We start from the raw sequence: 21,209 nt of genomic DNA, 5'->3' as shown, positions 1-21,209 counted from the left end.
TATTGTTTTACCAGTCAGCATTGTCAGCCTGGAGCTGAGCCCCCAAACCTGGAAGATTGGTGGACCATTCTTACTCTGTCCTCTATCCTTTGACCTGTTTGGCATGAATGACCCTACCAAGGGCACAGCTCTCTGGATCACTGAGGCACTTAAGCCTCCAAACCACAACAAGGTTGTGATCCTCTTGGAGGGATCATCCGTCAGAGACTGGATAAATTGCCTTTGTTGGGACTCAACACCCCTCTTTGTAGAAAGACAGAAAGACCCAATCAGTCAGCTCGAACTCCATCACACTAAGAACTGGTGCCCACCAAGACTGTGTGCTCAGCTCGCTGCAGTTCACCCTCCTCACTCACAACTGTACTACCAGATCCAACTCAAACAACATCATCGAGTTCACTGATGATACTACAGTGACTGGCTTCAACAGCAACAACGAGTTGGCATATAGACAAGAGATGGACAGGCTTGTCAAATGGCGTGAGAAAAACCTGAATCTCAACGTGGACAAAACAAAAGACACTATTGTGGACTTCAGGAAGGTGCATGTTAATCACCCTCCATTGCACTTCAACAGCTCTGCCGTGGAGAATGTGAGCAGCATGAAATTCTTTGGTGCATATAACAGAAGATCTAACCTGAACCCACATTACCTCCGCATTAGTGTAGAAGGCACAGCAGTGTCTACATTTTCTGAGGAGATCGAGGCATGCAAGGCTCCCCACCCACATCCTAACAACTTTCCACAGAGTAAAATATAAAGGGCCCGAAGATGTTGAAGACCCCTACCACCCATATCACAAACTCTTTGACTTGCTATACTGTCAGGAAGGAGATACAGGAGCATCAGTACTAGTACTGTCAGACTGGGTAGCAGCTTGATCCCTCAGGGTGTGAGACTAACAAATACCTTGCCACTACCATCACTAGGACAGCAAGCTGTTTACCTGTGCTGCTCACTCTATGCATTTTGAATTATATTTTATTAACTTATTTGTGGTAATTTCTTTTTGTGTGCTGTATATTTTGTGAGTGCACCATGATCCAGAGGAAAGTTGTTTCATTTGACTGTATATATGTACAACCAGATGACAATACACTTAAACTTGATCTTGTGAACACAACAAACTCTTCAGCTGGCTAAATCCACACTCCTATCCCAAACACTCTCAAGCCTTTCTCCCACCTCAGTCAATCATGTAGAACGTCTCCATATTTCAATCAGGTATGGTGAAGCCTCAGCACACCAGAGGCCTACCTGCTTTTGATAAGAGACAGAGCTGCAGACAGTTCAAAGGCTGGGTTCAGTTTTTAATTGTTTCTGAACCTAATAAAATTGTAAATAATCTTTTAAAATGTAAAAATTTGTAATACTGGCATCTTTGTTAATTTGTAAATATCTGAGTTTGAAAAGCCAGCAACATTGGCATGGAATGAATGACATCCAGGTAACTGCAAAGCGTTCACAAACTTGTACGTGTCATGAAATGTGCTGTTTTGCCCCAGCACATACACCTTATTGTCATCTACAGTTTATTTTAAACTGTCTATTGTAATGTACATCATGATACGTGCCAGTCATTTATTCCTGACTCTGATTCCTCAACAGGACTGGAAAGAAAAGGGGAAAAAGCCAAAGTAAGGTGGTGGTGGAAGAGGGGAAGGTGTGATGGGTGATCCTCTTTCTCGATAATTCGCCTGGTCCATTTCCAATAGCTCCATTCCCTTTTTCAATATCACTGTCTCTTTCTCTGGAGACAGCTTATCCACCGATGTCTATTACAAACCCATGGAGGTTCACAGCTACCTGGACTATGCCTCATCCCACCCTGCTCCCATTCCCTTCTCTCAATTCTTCATCTTTGCCACATCTGCTCTCTGGGTGAGGCTTTTCATTCTAGAACGAAGCAGATGTCCTCATTTTTCAAAGAAAGAGGCTTCCCTTCCTCCACAATCAACACTGCCCTCAACCTCATCTCTTCCATTTCAGGCACGTCTGCTCTTACCCCATCCTCCTGCCACTGTACCAGGGATAGGGTTCCTCACCCTTACCTACCACCCCACCAGTTTCCTCATAATTCTTCAAAACTTTCACCATCTCCAACAGGATCCCACCACCAAGCACACCTTTCCCTCCCGCTTCCATCCCCTCATTTACTGCTTCCCGCAGGGATCACTCCTCACGCGACTCCCTTGTCCATTTGTCCCTCCCTGTTGATCTCCCTCCTGGCACTTATCCTTGTGAGCAGAACAAGTGCTACATCTGTCCCTACACCTCTTCCCTCACTACCATTCAGGACCCTAAATGGTCCTTCCAGATGAGGCGACACTTCACCTGTGAGTCTGTTGGGGGTTATTTACTGTGTTTGGTGCTCCCGGTGTGGCTTCCTGTATAACTGTACACCTTATATTCTGTTTGGGTAGCCTCCAACCTGATGACATGAACATCAATTTCTCAAACTTCCTGTAACATACACCTCCCCCCCACCACCATTTTCCATCCCCTTTTCTCTCCCTTATCTTATCTCTTCGCCTACCCACCACCTCCCTCTGGTGCCCTTCCCCCATTTCTCTCTCTTCCATGGCCTTCTGTCTCTTTCACCAATCAACTTCCCAGCTCTTTACTTCATCCTTCCCCTTCCAGGTTTCACCTAGCACTTGGTGTTTCTCTCTTCCCTCCCCCCACCTTTTAAATCTACTCCTCAGCATTTTTTCTCCAGTCCTGCCAAAGGGTTTTGGCTCAGAACATCGACTGTACTCTTTTTCCCCCATAGATGCTGCCCGGCCTGCTGAGTTCCTCCGGCATTTTGTGTGTGTTGCTCAGACTTCCAGCATCTGCAGATTTTCTCTTGTTTGTGATGTGATAGGTGAAACCAGGTGCAAGGCAAGATGGGTGGGTGGGTGAGAGGTGATGAAGAAGTAAAAAGCTGGAAGATGACAGGTGGAAGAGGTAAAGGGCAGAAGGAGGAAGAATTTGGTATGACTGAAGACCATGGAAGAAGGGGAAGTAGAAGGGACACCAGGGGGGCGATGTCACATCCTCCCGCTTCCTGTCCAGTCCTGATGAAACATCCGCTATTCCTCTCCATAGATGCTGCCATGCCTGCTGAGTTCCTCCAGCATTTTGTGTGTATTACTTTGGATTTCCAGCGTCTATAAAATTTCTCGTGTTTAGTATTATTTCAGTTAAGTTTTATTGGATTACTGGTCTCCAGTGCCTCAGCTGTCTTTGTTGAGATAAGAATATAAAAAATTCAATAGAGAGAATAATAACATCATTCTTGGAGATTCTAATTAACCAAAATTACTCCAGACCAAATGAGAACAGAGCAAAGAACCATATTCTGTGTTGAATAATTCTGTAACTTCTATTACTAGAATAAATGAAGAAAAGGGGTTTTAAACAATGAACATTTCCAAAAAGAAATTACTTCATGGGCTTACAACGCAGATGTTGTATTGATGAACAATGAAATAGGTCAAACAGACAATGAGGAAAACTGAAGTTTAGCAGCAAGTGCGGGGAAAAATTACTCATACAGAAATGGTTGTGTCTCACTGCAGTTAATGACTTAAGAGTCACTGTCAAACATTACAATTAGATTATTCTGGCATTTAGTGAGAGACAATACCGCCTACGTGGAGAGCAAAAACACACTATAGAAGGACCATTGCGCATTTTCTGCTTCACGCTGTGATGTGATGCAACTCTGAATGCCTACACTAATTAACTTTGAATGGGGTGAGTCAGTGAGGTAGAGAGCATTAATGAACTTTAAATATATACTTCTTTCATCACGTCAGTCACAGACCTCCTGTACTTAATAAAGTGGCCACTGAGTGTACTTTCGTGGCCTTCTGCTGTTATAGCCCAAACACTTCAATGTTCAACATGTTATATGTCCAGAGATACTCTCTGCACATAACAGTTGTAATGTGTGGTTATTTGAATTACTGTCATTTTCCCGTTGGCTTGAACTCATCTGGCAATTCTCCTCTGACCTCTCTCATTATAAGGTGTTTTCACTCACAGAACTGCTGTTCACTGGATGTTTTTTGTTTCTTATACCATTCTTTGTGAACTCCAGAGACTGTTGTCTGTGAAAATCCCAGGAAATCAGCAGTTTCTGAGATACTCGAACTACCCTTCACCAGCAATCATTCCATGGACAGTCACTTAGATCAAACTTCTACCCCCATTCTAATGGTTAGTCTGAACAACAACTGAATCGCTTGATCATGTCTACGTGCTTTTATGTATTGAGTTGCTGCCACATGATTGGCTGATTAGATATTTGCATTAACAAGCAGGTGTACAGATGTACCAAATTAAGTGGCCAGGGGTGTGAATTCCAATGCCAACATTTTTCAGCATTTGAATCACAGGCAGACCAAATGTGATTCTAATTTTAAAGCCATTAAGTAAAAGATTACAGTGGTAGTTTTGATAAACTTTCTCTAACAAAATCCAGCTTCAAGCCAGTCTCTTGGCATTCCCTCACTGAACAACTCTTCTTCCTCCCCCTTTTCTATCGACCAACTGGCAACAACATCCTTCCCAAAGAGAGCCATTCTCAAAATGAATCTCAATGCTCAGGGAAAAGCATGCAAAAATTTAATTTAAAACCTTTTGAGGAGTTCTGGACAACACGTAGACTATTCTCCCACTTTTCGCTGGAAACATATTTGGGCCGAGCAGACCATGGGGTCTGGAATCACAACGAGGCACAAGAGGTTTAGATAAAATCGGAGGAACAATTTTTTCACCCAAAGGACAGTTGCAAATCTGGAATACACTGCCTGAGGAAATGGTGAAGGTAGGTACTCCCTCAACATTAAAGAGGCATCCGGATGAGAACTAGAATCGCCAAGGCACAGTAGGCTATGGATAAGTGCTTGTAAATGTGATCAGTATCAATAGATGCGCTAAGTTCAATACAGTCATAATGGCCAAAAGCCCTGTTTCTATGTCGTGAGACACAATAATGTCCTTATGTTCAAAGGGAAAAACTGTGTATGCTATAAATCTGAAATTAAAATAGAAAAGTTGGAAATACGCAGCAAGTCACAAAAGCTCTTTGGCATTAAACATTAACCTTGTCGCTCTCTCCATCCATTTATTTTGCCACACCTGCCCAGTACTTCCAACAGTTTCCGATTTAAGACAAGCTTACTCATCTCACCTTGCTTTACGGAGAAGAAGCTGGGATCCCTGTGGAAGTTCAATCGACTTTGTAGATAGCTGCAGAGTTGAGTCAGGCAGCCTATAGCAAGTATTGCTAAGTATTGTTTTCCATCGCCTTCAAATGCTAACTTCATCAACAAAAGAAGATTCTGAAATATTAAAAACAGTTAAGATAATTATGATCACATTAAAAATCAAAAACAAACTCCCACAAATATAAGTAAATACAGAGGATTGTAGTTTATTGGGACACATTTTAGCCCAATTAAGCGCTTCCTCAATTAACCAAAGTTTCATGTTAAAAAGATATATAAAAAAGACAAACTACCATTTAACTGAGTAACAAATTATGTATTTAAATGAAATACAGAACAAATTGGAAAAATTGTCTTTTTTATTTCTTTTACATCTATTTTTCACCTTGAATGTGTTTCTGGGACTATCCGAGCCTGCAATTTACAGTTTGGAGATCGTTTGAGTTATCTAGCACTTTGCTGCCTGTGAAAAGATTCCAGGAAGTGAGCATGTACTCAGACGGCCTCGATGTGAAGAAACTTCTAGACGAGGCAGAAGCCAATGTTCAACCCCATTTCGCCAGTTAAAGCACCTGTAATCGCTGATTAAAATGTCGAGGAAGACATCAAGGCAAGTGCAGAAAGCGAATGAGAGTGCAGCACCAACTGCCTGCTTTTGATCACTGCTGGAGAACAGATCTGAGCGGCCTATCGCTGTGTGGTTCACTGCGGCAAGCAGGTAGGCCTCTCTGCCTTGTGTGGTGCCCCTCTCTTTCAGTAAACGTCAATGATATCGCAGGATGGTATCGCCGTTCTGCTTTTATGGATTGGACTATTGCACTTACGGACTGTGGACATTTTTTATACTTGGGGCTTTTAATATTCTGTATTTTTGATCATCTGCTCCTTTTACATTTTGTTGTGTAAGGTGAGGGTGCTTGGGGGTTGATGTTCTGTTGTGTTCTGTTAGTATTTTTGTGCAGAAGGGGTGTTTTTTGTGGGGTTTTCCGAGTTTATGATTGGGATGCCATCTGGGGGGAGAGTGGGTTTGATGTTTCTCTATGAACAACTTTCATTGAGGATGCAATCGCCAAAAGCATTTTAGGAATATAGTCCATTATCTGCATTAGGTATCTGCACTAATTTTGTTCATTTATAGTCGATCAAAAGAACACAGCAATGTGTTGGTTGTTCATCATATCCAATGATGATGGGAAAACGTGTGGGAGTGTTTTTTTAAAGTGGAAAAGCTGTTGTACTGGGACAGTTCCACTCTCTCAACCTCAGATTTCCAGGTCCAATGGCATGAGCAGTCATCACAAACTGGGGTCTTCCTTGGTTGCTATGACTTCTTCTGTGCCTTATCATATCCTTCATTCTTAATGAAGCATTGCAGAACTGCCTTTAGATCTCACTGTTGAACTCATCCACCAGATTTACCAATGACTTCAAAGGCATGTGCCTATTTCACTAGCTATGAGGCCCACCGACTTCCAACACCTGGTTTAGCCCAGCTGTCAAAGTGGTGTACCAGGGTGTGGCTTGGAGCCACACCTGAGAGCTGAATGTCAGGTAGAGACCAAAGTGCGTGAGCTACCCTCCCTGAACACCTCAAAGTGTACACTGGATGAATTCCTCCACTGATAACTGTTAGGAACTAATACACACACTTTAATAGTATTGGCATTGCTCTAATTTGTTCTGTGTTTCATTTAAAAATATATAATTTGTCACTCAGTTAAATAGTACTTTCTCATTTTTAGACCTTTATAACTACTATGAAACTTCTGTGAATGGCGACAGCCGCTTAATTGGGCCAAAATGTATTGGTCCTGATGTGTCCCAATTAATCAGAACCCACTATACAGTTTTATTCTCCACCTGAGCCAACATATTCAACTAGAGTGACAATAAGGATACCACAACTGCCTCATACTCAGACAAGGAAAGACTCAAATGAGAAAAATCAAAATGCTATCTAGCAGCCTTGAAGTAATGTAAAAAAGTAACTAAACTGCTTTATTGATTACAAAAATAAGTACTCTGTGGGTAAGCAAAGATTAACTAAAAGTTTAAAAAATATGACAAACTTGCTGTCAAGTAACTGAATTAGTGAATTTAGCATTCTACTGCTTCACGAAGACACAAAGAATAAAAGTTGGTCAAATTTGCTTCTGAAACACAAGACACAAAGCCTTAGGATTTTACGTTAACATGAGATTGTCACAAAATATTTTAGTTTGGAAAAGTGGCTACCCTGATGTTCACTAGAGGCAAGACTTCCCCTGAAAGGAAGTAATTATGCACACAATAATAGAAAGAGTAACAAATCTACCAAAAACAAAAAGGAATATAATTGCTAAGAAAAGGAAGCTAGTCCAAAAATGGAATACATTATTTGAAAAGTAATGTTAAGGAATTATATGTGAAGATAAGAGATATCATTTAGATATTAGCTCCACATTCTATTTCAAGAGGTTTCTAACAGTTTTATAATGTAACTTGGCATGTAAAGGAATGAGGAGCATAAAATGAGGAAGAATCAAACACTACTTGATATTCAGTCCTAAGAATGCCAGTGCACTGCACAATCTTCTGCAGAATTGGAGTTTTAATCAATATAAGTATTTCAGTCTAAGACAGTATCTTACTGAACAATACAGTACTCCCCAAATACAGACTTTGAAAAAAATCAGTTGGAATATGTTACTTAATATGAAGAGATAACTCTACGACCAGCAGCTTGTCTGATCTGGTTTATTGAAAGCAAGCTTACCTGGATTGTATGTGTATAATATAAGCATTATTATAACTGAGTAATTGGATTTTAAACTCTCTTCTCACTCAGATAACTTCTGTTACAATTTTAAATGAATGGGGCATGTTCATTTTAATTCATTTCATTCTGAATCATCATTAGAGCTGGCAAATATTCATGACCCAGGTTTAAGTGTATCAAAAATCGTTGATCTTTGTTTGGGTCACTGCCCCATCCCAGCCTTACCAGAATCTGACATTAATTTCTGTGACTCTTAATTTAATCATATTTTCTCAATTAATGGCACTTTCTAAGCAAAGTTCTTCATAAAAATTGTTACTTAAAAGGTTTTCATAAGTACAGCATCTTGATGAATGGATGATTCATATTGTTAGTGTTGTGTATTTGCCATCTCTTAAGTTTAGGGAATTGTGGGCACACTATGGTTGTTTGTTTATTGAGACACAACACAGTATAGGCCCTTCCACCCTTCAAGCCATACCACTCAACAATCTCCCATTCAATCCTAGCCTAATCAAGGGACCATTTACAATGAACAATTAACCTACCAACCGGTACGTCTTTGGTGCCAGAAGCACAGCAACGCCTACAGGCTGCCCCAGCACATTCCTGTGCTGGTCGTTGACACAAAATTACATCACTGTGCATGTGATAAATAAAGCTAATCTTTTAATATTTATCTTTAAACTTCAACATACCTCTCCACTTTTTAACCACTCCTCTGGAATGGCAAAGAAGTGGAAATGGGAACAGTTCATGATGCCGATAAAATTTGCAATTCATTCAAAATTAAAGCAGCATTTCAGCTGGAAATCTGATGAAAAGCCATTGAACTGAAACTATCACTTCTCCATGATTCTAGTCTGCTGCAATTTTCCGTTTTTTTGTTACTATTATTAATAGATTTTCTTTGCCTCAATAAATTGAATACCAGACCAAAAAAGCCAATTTATTCCATAGCACAACATCACAAAAAGAGGCCATCAGACCCATCTGGTCCATGCTGAACTATTATTCTGCCTAGTCCCATCAATCACACCTGATACGTATGAGAAGTTAAAGAATTTATCTGAAGGAAGATGATAAGATGGTTTTTCTAAACTCCCCAACAGCAGCCATAATGGGAAATGGCATACTAACCCATGCAAAAACAGGACTCAAATTCCCAGTTTGAATAGTCAAAGTCGATGTTAATGCCATCAGGTTGCAGGCTACCCAAACGGAATACAAGGTGTTGTTCCTCCACCCTAAGTGTGGCCTTATCCCGACAATGGAGTTGGCCATGGATGGACATATTGAAATGGGAATAGGAAGTGGAATTAAAATGGGTGGCCACTGAGAGATCCCATTTGTTCCAGCAGATGGAGTGTAGATGTTTGCTGAAGCAGTCTTGCAATCTACATCAGGTCTCACTAACAGACATGAGACCATATCAGGAGCACCAAAAACACTATATGGCCTCAACAGACTCACAGGTGAAGTATTGCCTCAGCTGGAAGGACTGTTTGGAACCCTGAATGGTAGTGAAGGAGGAGATGTAGGGGCAGATGTAGCACTTGTTCCACTTGTAAAGATAAATGCCAGGAGGAATGAATGGACAAGGGACTCACATAAGGATCAATTCCTGCAGAAAGCAGAAAGTGGGGGGAGGGAGGAGGGGACCATTCTCAATTGTCAACTTAATGAATTGACAACATAGTTACAGTAGAACACAAATTATCCTTTCAAACATGTTCCACAGACATGGCCTTCTTTCACAGACAACTCGTAAATTCTGAAAGTGGTAAGATGTTATTCTACCATGTGCTTAAAGGATATTTAACTTAATGAAAATGAGTTTTGTCTTTTGCACCTGAACAATCTTTGGCCGCTGAAGGAAGATCTCAGCTGGAAAATCCTGCATGATGACATCTTGTAAAAGCTCGCAGGTATTGCGAACTAAAGAATGATTAGTACTGGTTAAGGAGCTGTTCAACAAAAGAAATACAGGTTAGGTATGTTCAATTTTTTCCACATTACATATTCAAGAATATATTTTGCAGTGCCTCCAACTCTGTCAAAAATGCCTGACATCCTTCCTGCAATCTTTAGACCTCCTGCCGTCAGGCAGAAGGTTCAGCAGAATAATAAACAAAACTTTCAGGCTGGATAACAGCTTCTTGCCCCAAGCTGTTAGACTTCTTAACATCATGCAGCCTCCCAGCACACATGCACATCCTGTCTGAATGCACTGCAGCCACAACGCCCACCCCCTCATCCACACACACCCAAACTCACAGACACACTCTATTCCTGCACTGGTCACCTTTCATCTTTTATTGTTGTTGTTTCATATATTTATGCTACTGCTTGTATCATAATAATAGTGCAGATAACATTATGCGACCTTACATAAGCACATACCTTGCACTTTATGGCAACCTGTCAATCTTCAGGCCATGTCACTCAGGGACTTCTGCTAATATTATCTGGTGATTGTATGTTTTGGATCATTACTGTATGTGCTGTGTTTGACTATATATACTGTGCTTTGTAACTCAGCTCCAGAGAAATAATGTTTAGCCTAGGAAAAATGTGTATGGTTGAATGAGAATAAACTTGAACTTGAAGATTTGAATGGGTGCTGCTAGAAAATGAAACATTGAGACAGCCATGTTTTGTGAAGCTCAGACCCTTGTAGAAATCTGTTTCTTTGGGTTAGTACGGGGGTCGGCAACCCGCGGCTCCGGAGCCACATGCGGCTCTTTTACCTCAGTGCTGCGGCTCCCTGTTGCTTTGGGAAATAATTGGTCAGTATTTAATTAAAATGTATTTTATGTTAGTTTGTTAGTTCTTGAAATGTAATTCTAAATTTGAAGATTATGGTGATCTTGTACAATCTAAATAAGACGTTGTGGCGACCCATTTCCTGGCACATTGGAACCGGCTCACAATTAGCCAGCGTTCAGGCTAAGGGAGATAGCCTACGGGGGTTTGTGAGTACGTGTCTTTTGCAGCATCCGCGCCCATGGGGGCCAGGTTGAGGGAGGCTTAAAAGCAAGGCTGTTTAGTTCGAATAAAGTTATTCGACTGCAGTTTACTGACTGCGTGAGCACACCGCTACAACGTGTTTTTATCGCTATTAATATACGTCACCACTGCCAATACCTGACACCCGTCAGTGCGCGATTTCTTTAATTTTTCGATCCAAGGTAGGCCAACTATGGAGAATTCTAAACAAAGAAAAGTGACTGAAGAAAACAGAACGTTTAATGATATGTGGACGGATTCATTTGCTTTCACTGTTGACGAGACTGGTTTACCGGTATGCTTAATATGCAATGAGAAACTAGCAAACAACAAAAAGTCAAATGTTGCAAGGCATTTCCAGAATAAACACACAGCCTTTGCTCAAAAATATCCGGATGGAGATGAGAGAAAAAAAGCCATTTCGGAACTGATGCAGAAGGTTGATCTGAGCAAAAATCATTTCAAGCAATGGATGAAGTCCGGAAAACCAACAACATACGCTAGTTATATTGCCGCTCAGGAAATAGTCAGGCACGGGAAGCAGTTTACAGATGGTGAATATATAAAAGAATCTTTCATTAAGATTTCAGAACATCTATTCACGGACTTTAAAAACAAGAGTGAAATTGTGCAGAAAATCAGGGATATGCCCCTCTCTGCAAAGACTGTCAAAGACAGAACCATAAAAATGGCTGAAGACATCACAAGACAGCAAATTAAGACATCAATTCAGCTGTGGCCTACTCGATTGCCTGTGACGAGTCTAAAGACAAAGGTGATATTGAACAAATAGCGCTGTTCTGCCGGTATGTAAACTCTGCCGGGCCACAGGAAGAACTGATTGAGTTGATACCTCTAAAAGACCAAACATGGGGGAGGACATCTGTGAGGCTGTCTTGAATTGTTTAAGAGCCAAAGGAATAAAGACTACCCACCTGGTGTCAGTAGCTACTGATGGGGCACCGAATATGACGGGAACGCACAAGGGAATTGTGGCTTTACTGCAGAAGTCGCTGGACAGAAAGCTGCTGATTTTTCACTGCATCTTGCACCAAGAGGCACTGTGCGCTCAAACATTTCCTCCGGAATGCACAGAAGTAATGGATGTTGTCATTCAGATTGTCAATAAAATAATGGCAAAAAGTTTAAATCACCGTCAATTCCGTTAGTTACTGGACGAGCTGGAAAGCGCATATTCTGATCTCCTGCTGCACAACAAAGTCCGGTGGCTGTCCAGAGGGGAGGTGCTGAAACGCTTTGTCGCGTGTCTGGAAGAAGTGAAAACTTTCCTGGGCAGCAAAGGGCTGGAAAAGCTACACTTCATGGTAGACATGACAGCACACCTGAACACGCTGAACACAGCTCTTCAGGGGAAAGGACGTACAGCCCTACACATGATGGAGGATGTTTTGGCATTCGAGCGCAAGTTGACAGTGCTTTCCAGAGATTGACAGAAAGGCACTTTGTCTCACTTCCCCAATTTGAGAGAGTTCAAACAAGGTCACGACATGATAAATTCGGAGTATTTACATTCTGCAATCATCACAATGCAAACATCGTTTGGGAAACGCTTCTGTGAGTTCAGAGAGGAAAAAAAACACATTATCCTTCCTGGTCACTCCCCTAAGCATCGATTCATCTCTACTGAATACGACTGCATTGGCAGGTGTGAGTAAACCTGATCTTGAGATGGAACTGGCCGACATAGCCGACGAAGACATATGGGTCTCCAAGTTTAGACGCTTGACAGCAGACCCTGAAGATGTTGCCCGGCAGAAGGCCGTTCTTGCTCAGAATCACAAATGGAGTGATATTGAAAACCTCCTCAAACCGGACAAACTTGTGTTCGAAACATGGAATGCTATCCCCGACATTTATGTAAACATTAAAACGTATGCGCTTGGAGTCCTGTCGATCTTTGGATCCACATATGTATGTGAGCAGGTGTTCTCCAACATGAACTTTATTAAAAACAAACATCGCGCACGCCTCACAGATGACAGCTTGCGATCCTGTGTAAAGATGAAGGTGACGTCATACAGCCCTGATGTGCAGACGCTGTGTGCTGAGGTCCAGGAGCAGAAATCCAATTAACCAAGTATGATAAATATTTTAATTGCCTATTGTTTTACGTATATTCATATTTTTTCATTGTTCATTGAAATAGTCCTTTTATTTTTCAGGTTGACAGCTGGCTGACGTTATTTTTGGTTTGCTGCTGGCGGAAAATTTAAGTTCAGCGTTTTTCATAAATACAAGAAGGACTCAAATAGACATTGAGTATTTTACTTAAAAGTAACCTTCAACCCAACGTCTTTTTTTCGGAGTTCAAAATGTTTTTGTTGCATGCAGAAATGTAATTTCATTTTCTCTGCAGGAGTTCATCAATTTCATAAATGCAACACATTATAGTTTGTTTATACATAGCACAAAGGCAAAAAAAACGTTGTATGCAGTGTTATTTCATTTTAAATGTCAAACGGGTTTTGCGGCTCCCAGTGTTTTCTTTTCTGTGGGAAACGGGTCCAAGTGGCTCTTTCAGTGGTAAAGGTTGCTGACCCCTGGGTTAGTAGAAAGCCAAATAAGTTGGCAATTGGAATGAGTTATGTGCATTACAATTTATACATGTGGCCCCAAAATGAGTATCTTGCATATTTTAATAAGCATATAAAGTATTACCCCTCAGTCAGGTTTTCTTTGGTATAGAAAATGTCTATATATTTTTGTTTTAATTCCTTTTGCTAATTCTTTACCCCATGGTTGGTTTTTACGACCCCTACCAACAATTCATAGTTATTAAGAAGACATTGCCACACAAGTTACTCCTAAATTTGGTCACAGTATTCTGCATCAGTTTGAGTTCATCAGGAATTGTTAATCTAATAAAAATAGAAAATACTGGAAACACTCAGTAGATGCGATAACCTAACAATGAATTTAAGTCAAAATGTGCACTCTTATAGACCTTTTAGCTTCTAGAAGATATTTTCAAAAATGTGGAAAATTGGATTTCCATTATATCACAATGCTGAATTATTTACCGAGAACATGCTGCATTACATCTTTGGTGACAGTCAGAATCACTAATATACTTAAAGGATTTGCTGCAAATCCTTAAATAATGTGCATACCCATGGGTTCCAGCAGAATCAACTGCTTGAAAGGTACTAACATGTAATCACACAATATCTATGTAATATCTTCTCCCAAACACACCATCGTTTCTCCAATATTGTTTGTATCACCAATAAAAGGCATGATAAGAGGCATCGATCAAATGGACAGCCAATGACTTTTTCCCAGGGCTGAAATGGCTAATACAAGGGGTTATAAGATTAAGGTGATTTGAAGAAAGTATGGGGGAGGGATAGCCAGTCAGTGGTGTAGTGGCTTCAGCACAAAACTTCGAGGCGAATGGTCCTGGGTTCAAATCCAGCTGCCTCCTTGCACACTCAGCCCAGCGCGGATGGAAAGCGCTGAGCTAGCAACTCGGTCTTATAATAAAACACAAATACTAAAGAAAGAGCAAGGTTGCCACCCGATGCACTACGAGTCACGGACATGAACAACAGCAATTTGGAGGGGGGTGGATTTTATATCAACATCTATACATACATATAGAGAGAGATATATAGAAATAGACAGACGCACACACACACACACACATGGGTGAGTGGGATGTCTTGCCAGGAGAGTGGTAGAGGCAGATAAACTAAGAGTACTTAACAGACTCTTAGATAGGCACATAGATGACAGAAACATGGAGGGTTATGTCTGAGGGAAGAGTTACGATTGATCTTAGAGTAGGTTAAAATGTCAGCACAACATTATGGGACGAAGGGCCTGTACTGTACAGTAACGTTCTGTGTTCTATGAACTTAAAATCTGCTAATACCTACCTCTCATTTGATAGAAGAACATGCCTGTCTGTCATAGTCAGCGTTAACCAGGGGAAGGTGGAATATTTCAGACATTTCACTGTATCATTAACTAAAAATAGAGAATAAAATTAAACTACTGGGAAAAATAGTATCATAAAGTTAGCATATCTACAGCCTAGATTAATAACACACTGAATGCCACATGCAGTGCTCACAGTGGAAGTTAGCCACGACATCTTTTTTCATCCGTTCCCACAATAAGTGCATGTATTAGTAGCTCTGCAGAAAAGGTGAACTGCCCACATGCTGGTGAAATTAACCACTGGGAAGCAATGTTCTTCTTCCTGCTAGCCCTTTGTCAAATATCAGTGTTAACAAAAACGATGTTGCTACCCTCTGCCCATTCCAAAATATCAGGGAAGCTACAAGTCCAGATGCCACCAGACATCATGATCAAGCAAGAATGTGTTATTACAGCGTAAGCACAAGTCTGGATGTAGGATCTCTGGCTGAAACCTCAACTGTTTATTTCTCTTCATAGATGCTGCTTGACCTGCTGAATTTGCCCAGCATTTTGTGTGTGTTACTGTCATTACAGCAACCCTCTTCACAATCCTGCCTTAATATTGCACCTCTTCTGCAGCAACATCCCCACTGGATCCTAATCTACAGAATGCTTAGGAGATTGTCATTTGTTAATTCAGGACCTTTGTTACTTCTACTCCCAAAACTACTCCTAACTCAGTCGGTTGTCATGAAACAGCATGCAGATGACACTTGCATGTACATGCCCAAAGATTTAACTCTAAAGCATTCCAACAATAAAATATAAGAGCACAATAGCGTAATGGTTAGTGTAATGCTATGACCATGCCAGTATGCCAGTAACCCAGGTACATTTTCCACCATTGTCTCTAAGTTTCCACATTCTCCCTATGACTGTGTGAGGTTCAGACAGGTGTTCAGGTTTTCTCCCACATTCCAAAGACACTGTGGGTCAGTAGACTAATTGGTCACACAGGCGTAATTGGGTGGTACGGACTTGTTACTGCATTGTATCTCTAAGTAAATAAGAGGATGGGCCTTAAACTACAGATCTAAACACAAACATTCTTTGCCTTCCAAACATTGCCACAAATCACTGTCCCTTAACCAGGATCCAACATAAGCCTCTGGTTTACATGGATCATATCCCATTTCTCGGGAGCAGTGCTCAGCAAGGACAAACAACAAAATCCATCCCAACCTTCAGCATACCAACACAGCCACCTGAGGAAAGGTGTGCTTGAAGACCCAGTAACAACTTCATGGACTAACAGTCAGGATTCCCATCCTCTTGTGCACAGAGATGTGGAGGACTAGAGATGATTCAAAGCAATACTGTCCAATACTAATGATCGGTGATAACATCTCTTCCTTGCTGACAATTAACATAGATGTTAAAGATGTGTGCTTAGCCCACTGCCCAACTCTTTCTACAATACACAACTCAAACACTATTTATAAATTTGCAGATGACACCACTGTTGTTGGTAACACCTCAGTTGACAACAAAGGAGCGCACAGATGTTACGTACTCGTGACACATGACAGTGGTACCCTTGTCACGTGACTGGGGTTGAAGCTATACTGGACTTGAGGTAAAGGTCTTGTGATGGTGGAGTGACGTCATTTTCCCGCCAGTAGAGATCATGTGACAGGTTTTTTTTCAGGTTATAAAAGGAAGACCCCACCCTGTGAGGAGGGGCAGTTCGTGGCTGGATTTGCCAAGTTTACTTCATGCCACTGCGTGATTTAATGTGATGACGCAGTTTAGTTGAAAGATGAAGTTTTATCTAATGCCTAAAATTTAAAAGGTCATTGCCAGCAAGTTCTTTACAATTCTGCTAGTTTGAGAATTAGTGGAGAGTGAAGATCGGAGTTCGGGAGTTAAAGATCGAGGAGAATCAATTTCTACGGGGAAACGGGTTCGGCCTTTGTTTGATCCTTATTCGGAAGGATTTCGTTGACTATTCTCGCGTTAATCCCTGGGATTACCAGAAAGGATTGAGGATAGTGTGGAAGGAAAGGTCAGTGCCTTTAAGCCATTTCGTTTCGTAAATTTGTCGTGGGAAAAGTTCGACGTCAGGGATCGAAGCAAAGCGACATGAAAGAGAATTTAAATCGTCTTATAAAGTCTCTCCTTTTTAAATGGACTGTGAGCATATCGAACTTTTGGCAATACCGCTTTAAAGAACTGTTTTTGCAATATCGCTTTAAGAACTGTTTGAGCTGCCGCACTGCAGTTGATTTCCGGTTACGTTAGTGTTTGTTTACTTTTGGGGGGGTTTGTTTTCTGTGTTTAATAAACGTGTTGTTTGTTATAAAAAAAAACCCTTGCCTTATTGTTGCCTGAATATGTAACACAGGAATGAGGCAAATTGGCTGGTTGAGTGGTATCCCAACTACAAACTCACACTCAACATCAGCAAGACCAAGGAATTGATTTTTGACTTTAGGAAGGGGATGTCAGGAGAAAGCCCACTGGTTCTCACTGAAGGGCCAACAATGGAAAGGATGAACAGCCTCAAGTTCCTGCTTGTTAACATCTCCGAGGTTCAATCCTGAGATCAACACATAGATGCAATCAGAATCAGGTTTAATATCACCGGCATATGTCATGAAATTCTTAACTTGGCAGTAGCAGTACAATGCAATACATAATATATTAAAAAAAACAAATAAGTAACTTAAAGTATATATTTGTACTTGAACAGTTAATTTAAAAAATAGTGCAAAAACAGAAATAATATAAGTGAGGTAGTGTTCATGGGTTCAAGGTCGACTTGGGAATCGGATGGCAGAGGGGAAGAAACTGTTCCTGAATCACTGAGTGTGTGCTTTGAAGCTTCTGTGCCTCTATCCTGACAGTAACTATGAGAAGGGGCCATGTCCTGAATAATGGGAGGCCTTAATGATGGATGCCACCTTTGTGAGGCACCACTTCTTAAAAATGTCTTGGATCCTACAGAGGCTAGTACCCAAGTTGGAGCTAATTTTATAATTTTTGTAGCTTCCTTCAGTCCTGTGCAGTAGACTACCCCCCACCCCCCATAACGAACAGTGATGTTGTCTGTCAGAATGCTCTCCACAATACATCTGTAGAAGTTTGACTACCTTAGGTGACAAACCAAATCTCCTTAAACTCCTGATGAAATATAGCCACTGTCTTGCCTTCTTTATAGCCACATTGATAATGTTGGGATCAGGTTAGATCCTCAGATATCTTGACACCCAGGAACTTGAAATTACGCACTCTCTCCACTTCTGATCCCTCGTCCTACCCTTTCTGAAGTTCACAGTCAGCTCTCTGGTCTTATTGACATTGAGTCCAAGGTTATTGCTATGACACCACTCAACTAGCAGGTATATCTCACTCTGCATGCACTCTCATCTCCACCTGAGATTCTGCTATCAATCGTATCATCAGCAAATTTATAGATGGTATTTGAGCTATGCCTAGCCACACAGTCAAGGGTATAGATTAAGTAGAGCAGTGGGCTAGGCACATATCCCTGAGGTGTGCCAATGTTGATTGTCAGCGAGGAAGAGGTAATACCAATCTACACATATTGTGGTCTTCTGGTTAGAAAGTCAAGGATCCAATTGCAGAGGGAGGTACAGAGGCCCAGGATTCATTATTTTTAGATCAGGACTGTGGGAATGATTTTGTTAAACACTGTGCTACAGTTAAGGAACAGCATTCTAACTTAGGTGTTTGTATAGTCCAGGTGGTCTAAAGCCGTGTGAAGAAACACTGAAATCGCATCTGCCGTAGACCTATTATGGCGATAGGTAAATTGCAATGGGTCCAGGTCCTTCCTAAGGCAGGAGTTCAGTCTAGTCATAACCAACCTCTCAATGTGTTTCATCACCATAGATGTGAGTGCTACAGAACAGTAGTCATTAAGGCAGCTCACACTACTCTTCTTGGATACTGGTATAATTGTTTCAAACTGGTGGGAACTTCCAACCATAGCAATAAGAGGTTGAAAATGTCCTTCAATACACCCGCCAGCTGGTTGGAACAAGTTTCCACAGCATTACTAGTTACTCTATAGGGGCCTGCTAACTTGCAAAGATTCACCCTCCTGAAAGAGATCTGACATCGGCCTCTGAAACAGAGTGCAGTAGGGATCTTCATCTCTGTAGTTATACTCTTCCTTTCAAAGTGGGCATAAAAGGCACGGAGCTCATCTCGTAGTGAAGCATCACAGCCATTTATGCTATCAGGTTTTGCTTTGTAGGAAGCAATGTCCTGTAAACCTTGCCAGAGCTGACGTGCATCTGATGTTGCTTCTAACCTTGCTCAGAATCGTTTCTTCGCTTCTGAAATAGCCCTCTGCAAGTCATACCTGATTTTCTTGGACAGGCCAGGGCGCCAGACCAAAAAGCCACAGATTCAACCCTCTGCAGACAAAGAATCTTCTGATTCATCCATGGCTTTTGGTTTCGAAACGTATAGCAAGTGCTCGTAGGCACACACTCATCCACGCAAGTTTTAATGAAGTCAGTAACAACTACAACATGCTCATCCAGATTTGAACATGAATCCCTAAATGTAGTCCAGTCCACCAATTCAAAGCAGTCCTGTAAGTGCTCCTGTGCTTCCCTTGTCCATACTGGGTTGCAGTCTTCAGTGTTTGCCTATACTCAGGGAGTAAAAGTACAGCCAGGTGATTAAACTTTCCAAAGTGTGGGTGTGGAATAGCATGGTACGCACAGTGGTCCAGTGTGTTGTTTCCCTAGGTACTGCAAGTGATTTGTTGGTGATAATTGCTTGGTGACTTTTTCAAGCTAGTCTGGCTAAGATCTCCCAAAATGATGGTGAAGGTGTCAGGGAATGCTGTTCCATGCATGTTGATCACACTGCTCAGATCATCCAAAGTCTGTTTGCCATTGGCCTGAGGTGGAATGTACACTGCTACCAAAATCTTGGCAGAAATCTCCTGCAGCAGGTAAAATGGACAGCATTTAACTGCAAGATATTCCAGGTCTGGTGAGCAGAATTGAGACATCACTGGACATTTATGCACCAAGAGGAATTGTCATGAGGCACACACCTCTACGTCTGCTTTTGAGAGACTTGACAGCCCTATCCTGACAGTAAACCCTTCAATGTGAATGCCTGCATCCAATACGGAAGGTATTAACCAGGATTCCATGAAGCACAGGACGCACACTGTCCCCTAATGTCTCTCTAAATCAGCACCCTAGCTCTGAGATCGTCAATTTTATTTACCAGAGACTGTGCATTTGCTAGCAAGATAGTCGGTAATAGTAGTCAAAAACCTAGTAATTTTTTTTTTAAAACGCACTTGTAGCCCTGAGCAAAAGCCACGTTTTTGTCAAGGAGTCCTCCTAGCGAGGATCTTACGCCCACAGTCAGCATTATTTCCATTGGTTTTAAGCAGAGATGGATTGTTCAACTGCATTAAAATATCTTTATTAACTGTACAGACCTTGGATGCAGTTGTGATTCTCAGCTACAGCAGGCTGAAACGGGAATATTTAAACATATCCACCGAGCTGCTCCGCTACGAGTTCGCCCTTTTAAAGGCTCCACGGAAGTATTCACAGAATCATGAAGAAGTCATGCCAGTAGCTCTACATCAGTAGGATTTTGAGGAGGTTTGCTATATCACCTGGGTGATGGGGCAGAGATAGGTCTGTACCAAGGGTTATGAAAGGAGATTCTTCCCTGCACAAGTCTGCAGGTCACCCTTGGGCACGGTGTAGCACCTGCGTAGTCCCCAGATCCGGGTCACATGAAGCCATGGGAGCAGGTGATGGATGGTCATATCAGCAGCTGCTGCATACCACAAGACCTGGTTATACGACAACTGACGCCAGGCAGACAATCTCTGAGAGTACAGATACTGACAGAAGTTCCCACTTGCTTCAAAAAGGCAACAATTATACCAGTGCCTAAGAAGAATAATGCGGGCTGCCTGAATGACTATCATCCTATAGCACTCACATCGACAATGATGAAATGCTTTGAGAGGTTGGTCATGACTAGACTGAACTCCTGCCTGGACCCATTGCAATTTGCCTATCACCACAATAGGTCAACGGCAGACGTAATCTCAATGACTCCCCACACGGCTTTAGACCACCTAGACAACACAAATGTCCACGTCCAGAACCTGGACCTCTGTATCTCCCTCTGCAATTGGATCCTCAACTTCCTAACCAAAAGACCACTGTCTGCGAGGATTAGTGATAACATATCCTCCTCACTGATGATCAACACTGGCACACTTCAGGGGTGTGTGCTTAGCCCACTGCTCTACTCTCTG

General features: G+C 41.6%; 1 protein-coding gene across 2 annotated transcripts in view; it reads right to left on the bottom strand.

Moving 5' to 3' along the window:
• The window catches only part of rttn (rotatin), a 255,709-nt gene that overhangs the window by 212,714 nt on the left and 21,786 nt on the right, over positions 1-21,209 (bottom strand). For both annotated transcript variants that reach the window (XM_059971494.1, XM_059971501.1), the window contains exons 5-7: positions 14,887-14,977; positions 9,831-9,945; positions 5,184-5,334 (exon numbers count right to left, since the gene is read on the bottom strand). In XM_059971494.1, coding sequence (XP_059827477.1) covers positions 5,184-5,334; positions 9,831-9,945; positions 14,887-14,977 — 357 coding nt within the window. The remainder of the gene's footprint in view (positions 1-5,183; positions 5,335-9,830; positions 9,946-14,886; positions 14,978-21,209) is intronic.

This window comes from Hypanus sabinus, chromosome 1 (assembly GCF_030144855.1).
Source record: "Hypanus sabinus isolate sHypSab1 chromosome 1, sHypSab1.hap1, whole genome shotgun sequence".
Classification (NCBI taxonomy): Eukaryota; Metazoa; Chordata; class Chondrichthyes; order Myliobatiformes; family Dasyatidae; genus Hypanus; species Hypanus sabinus.
Note: the sequence above shows the minus strand (reverse complement) of the source record. Positions and strands in the feature narration are given on the sequence as shown.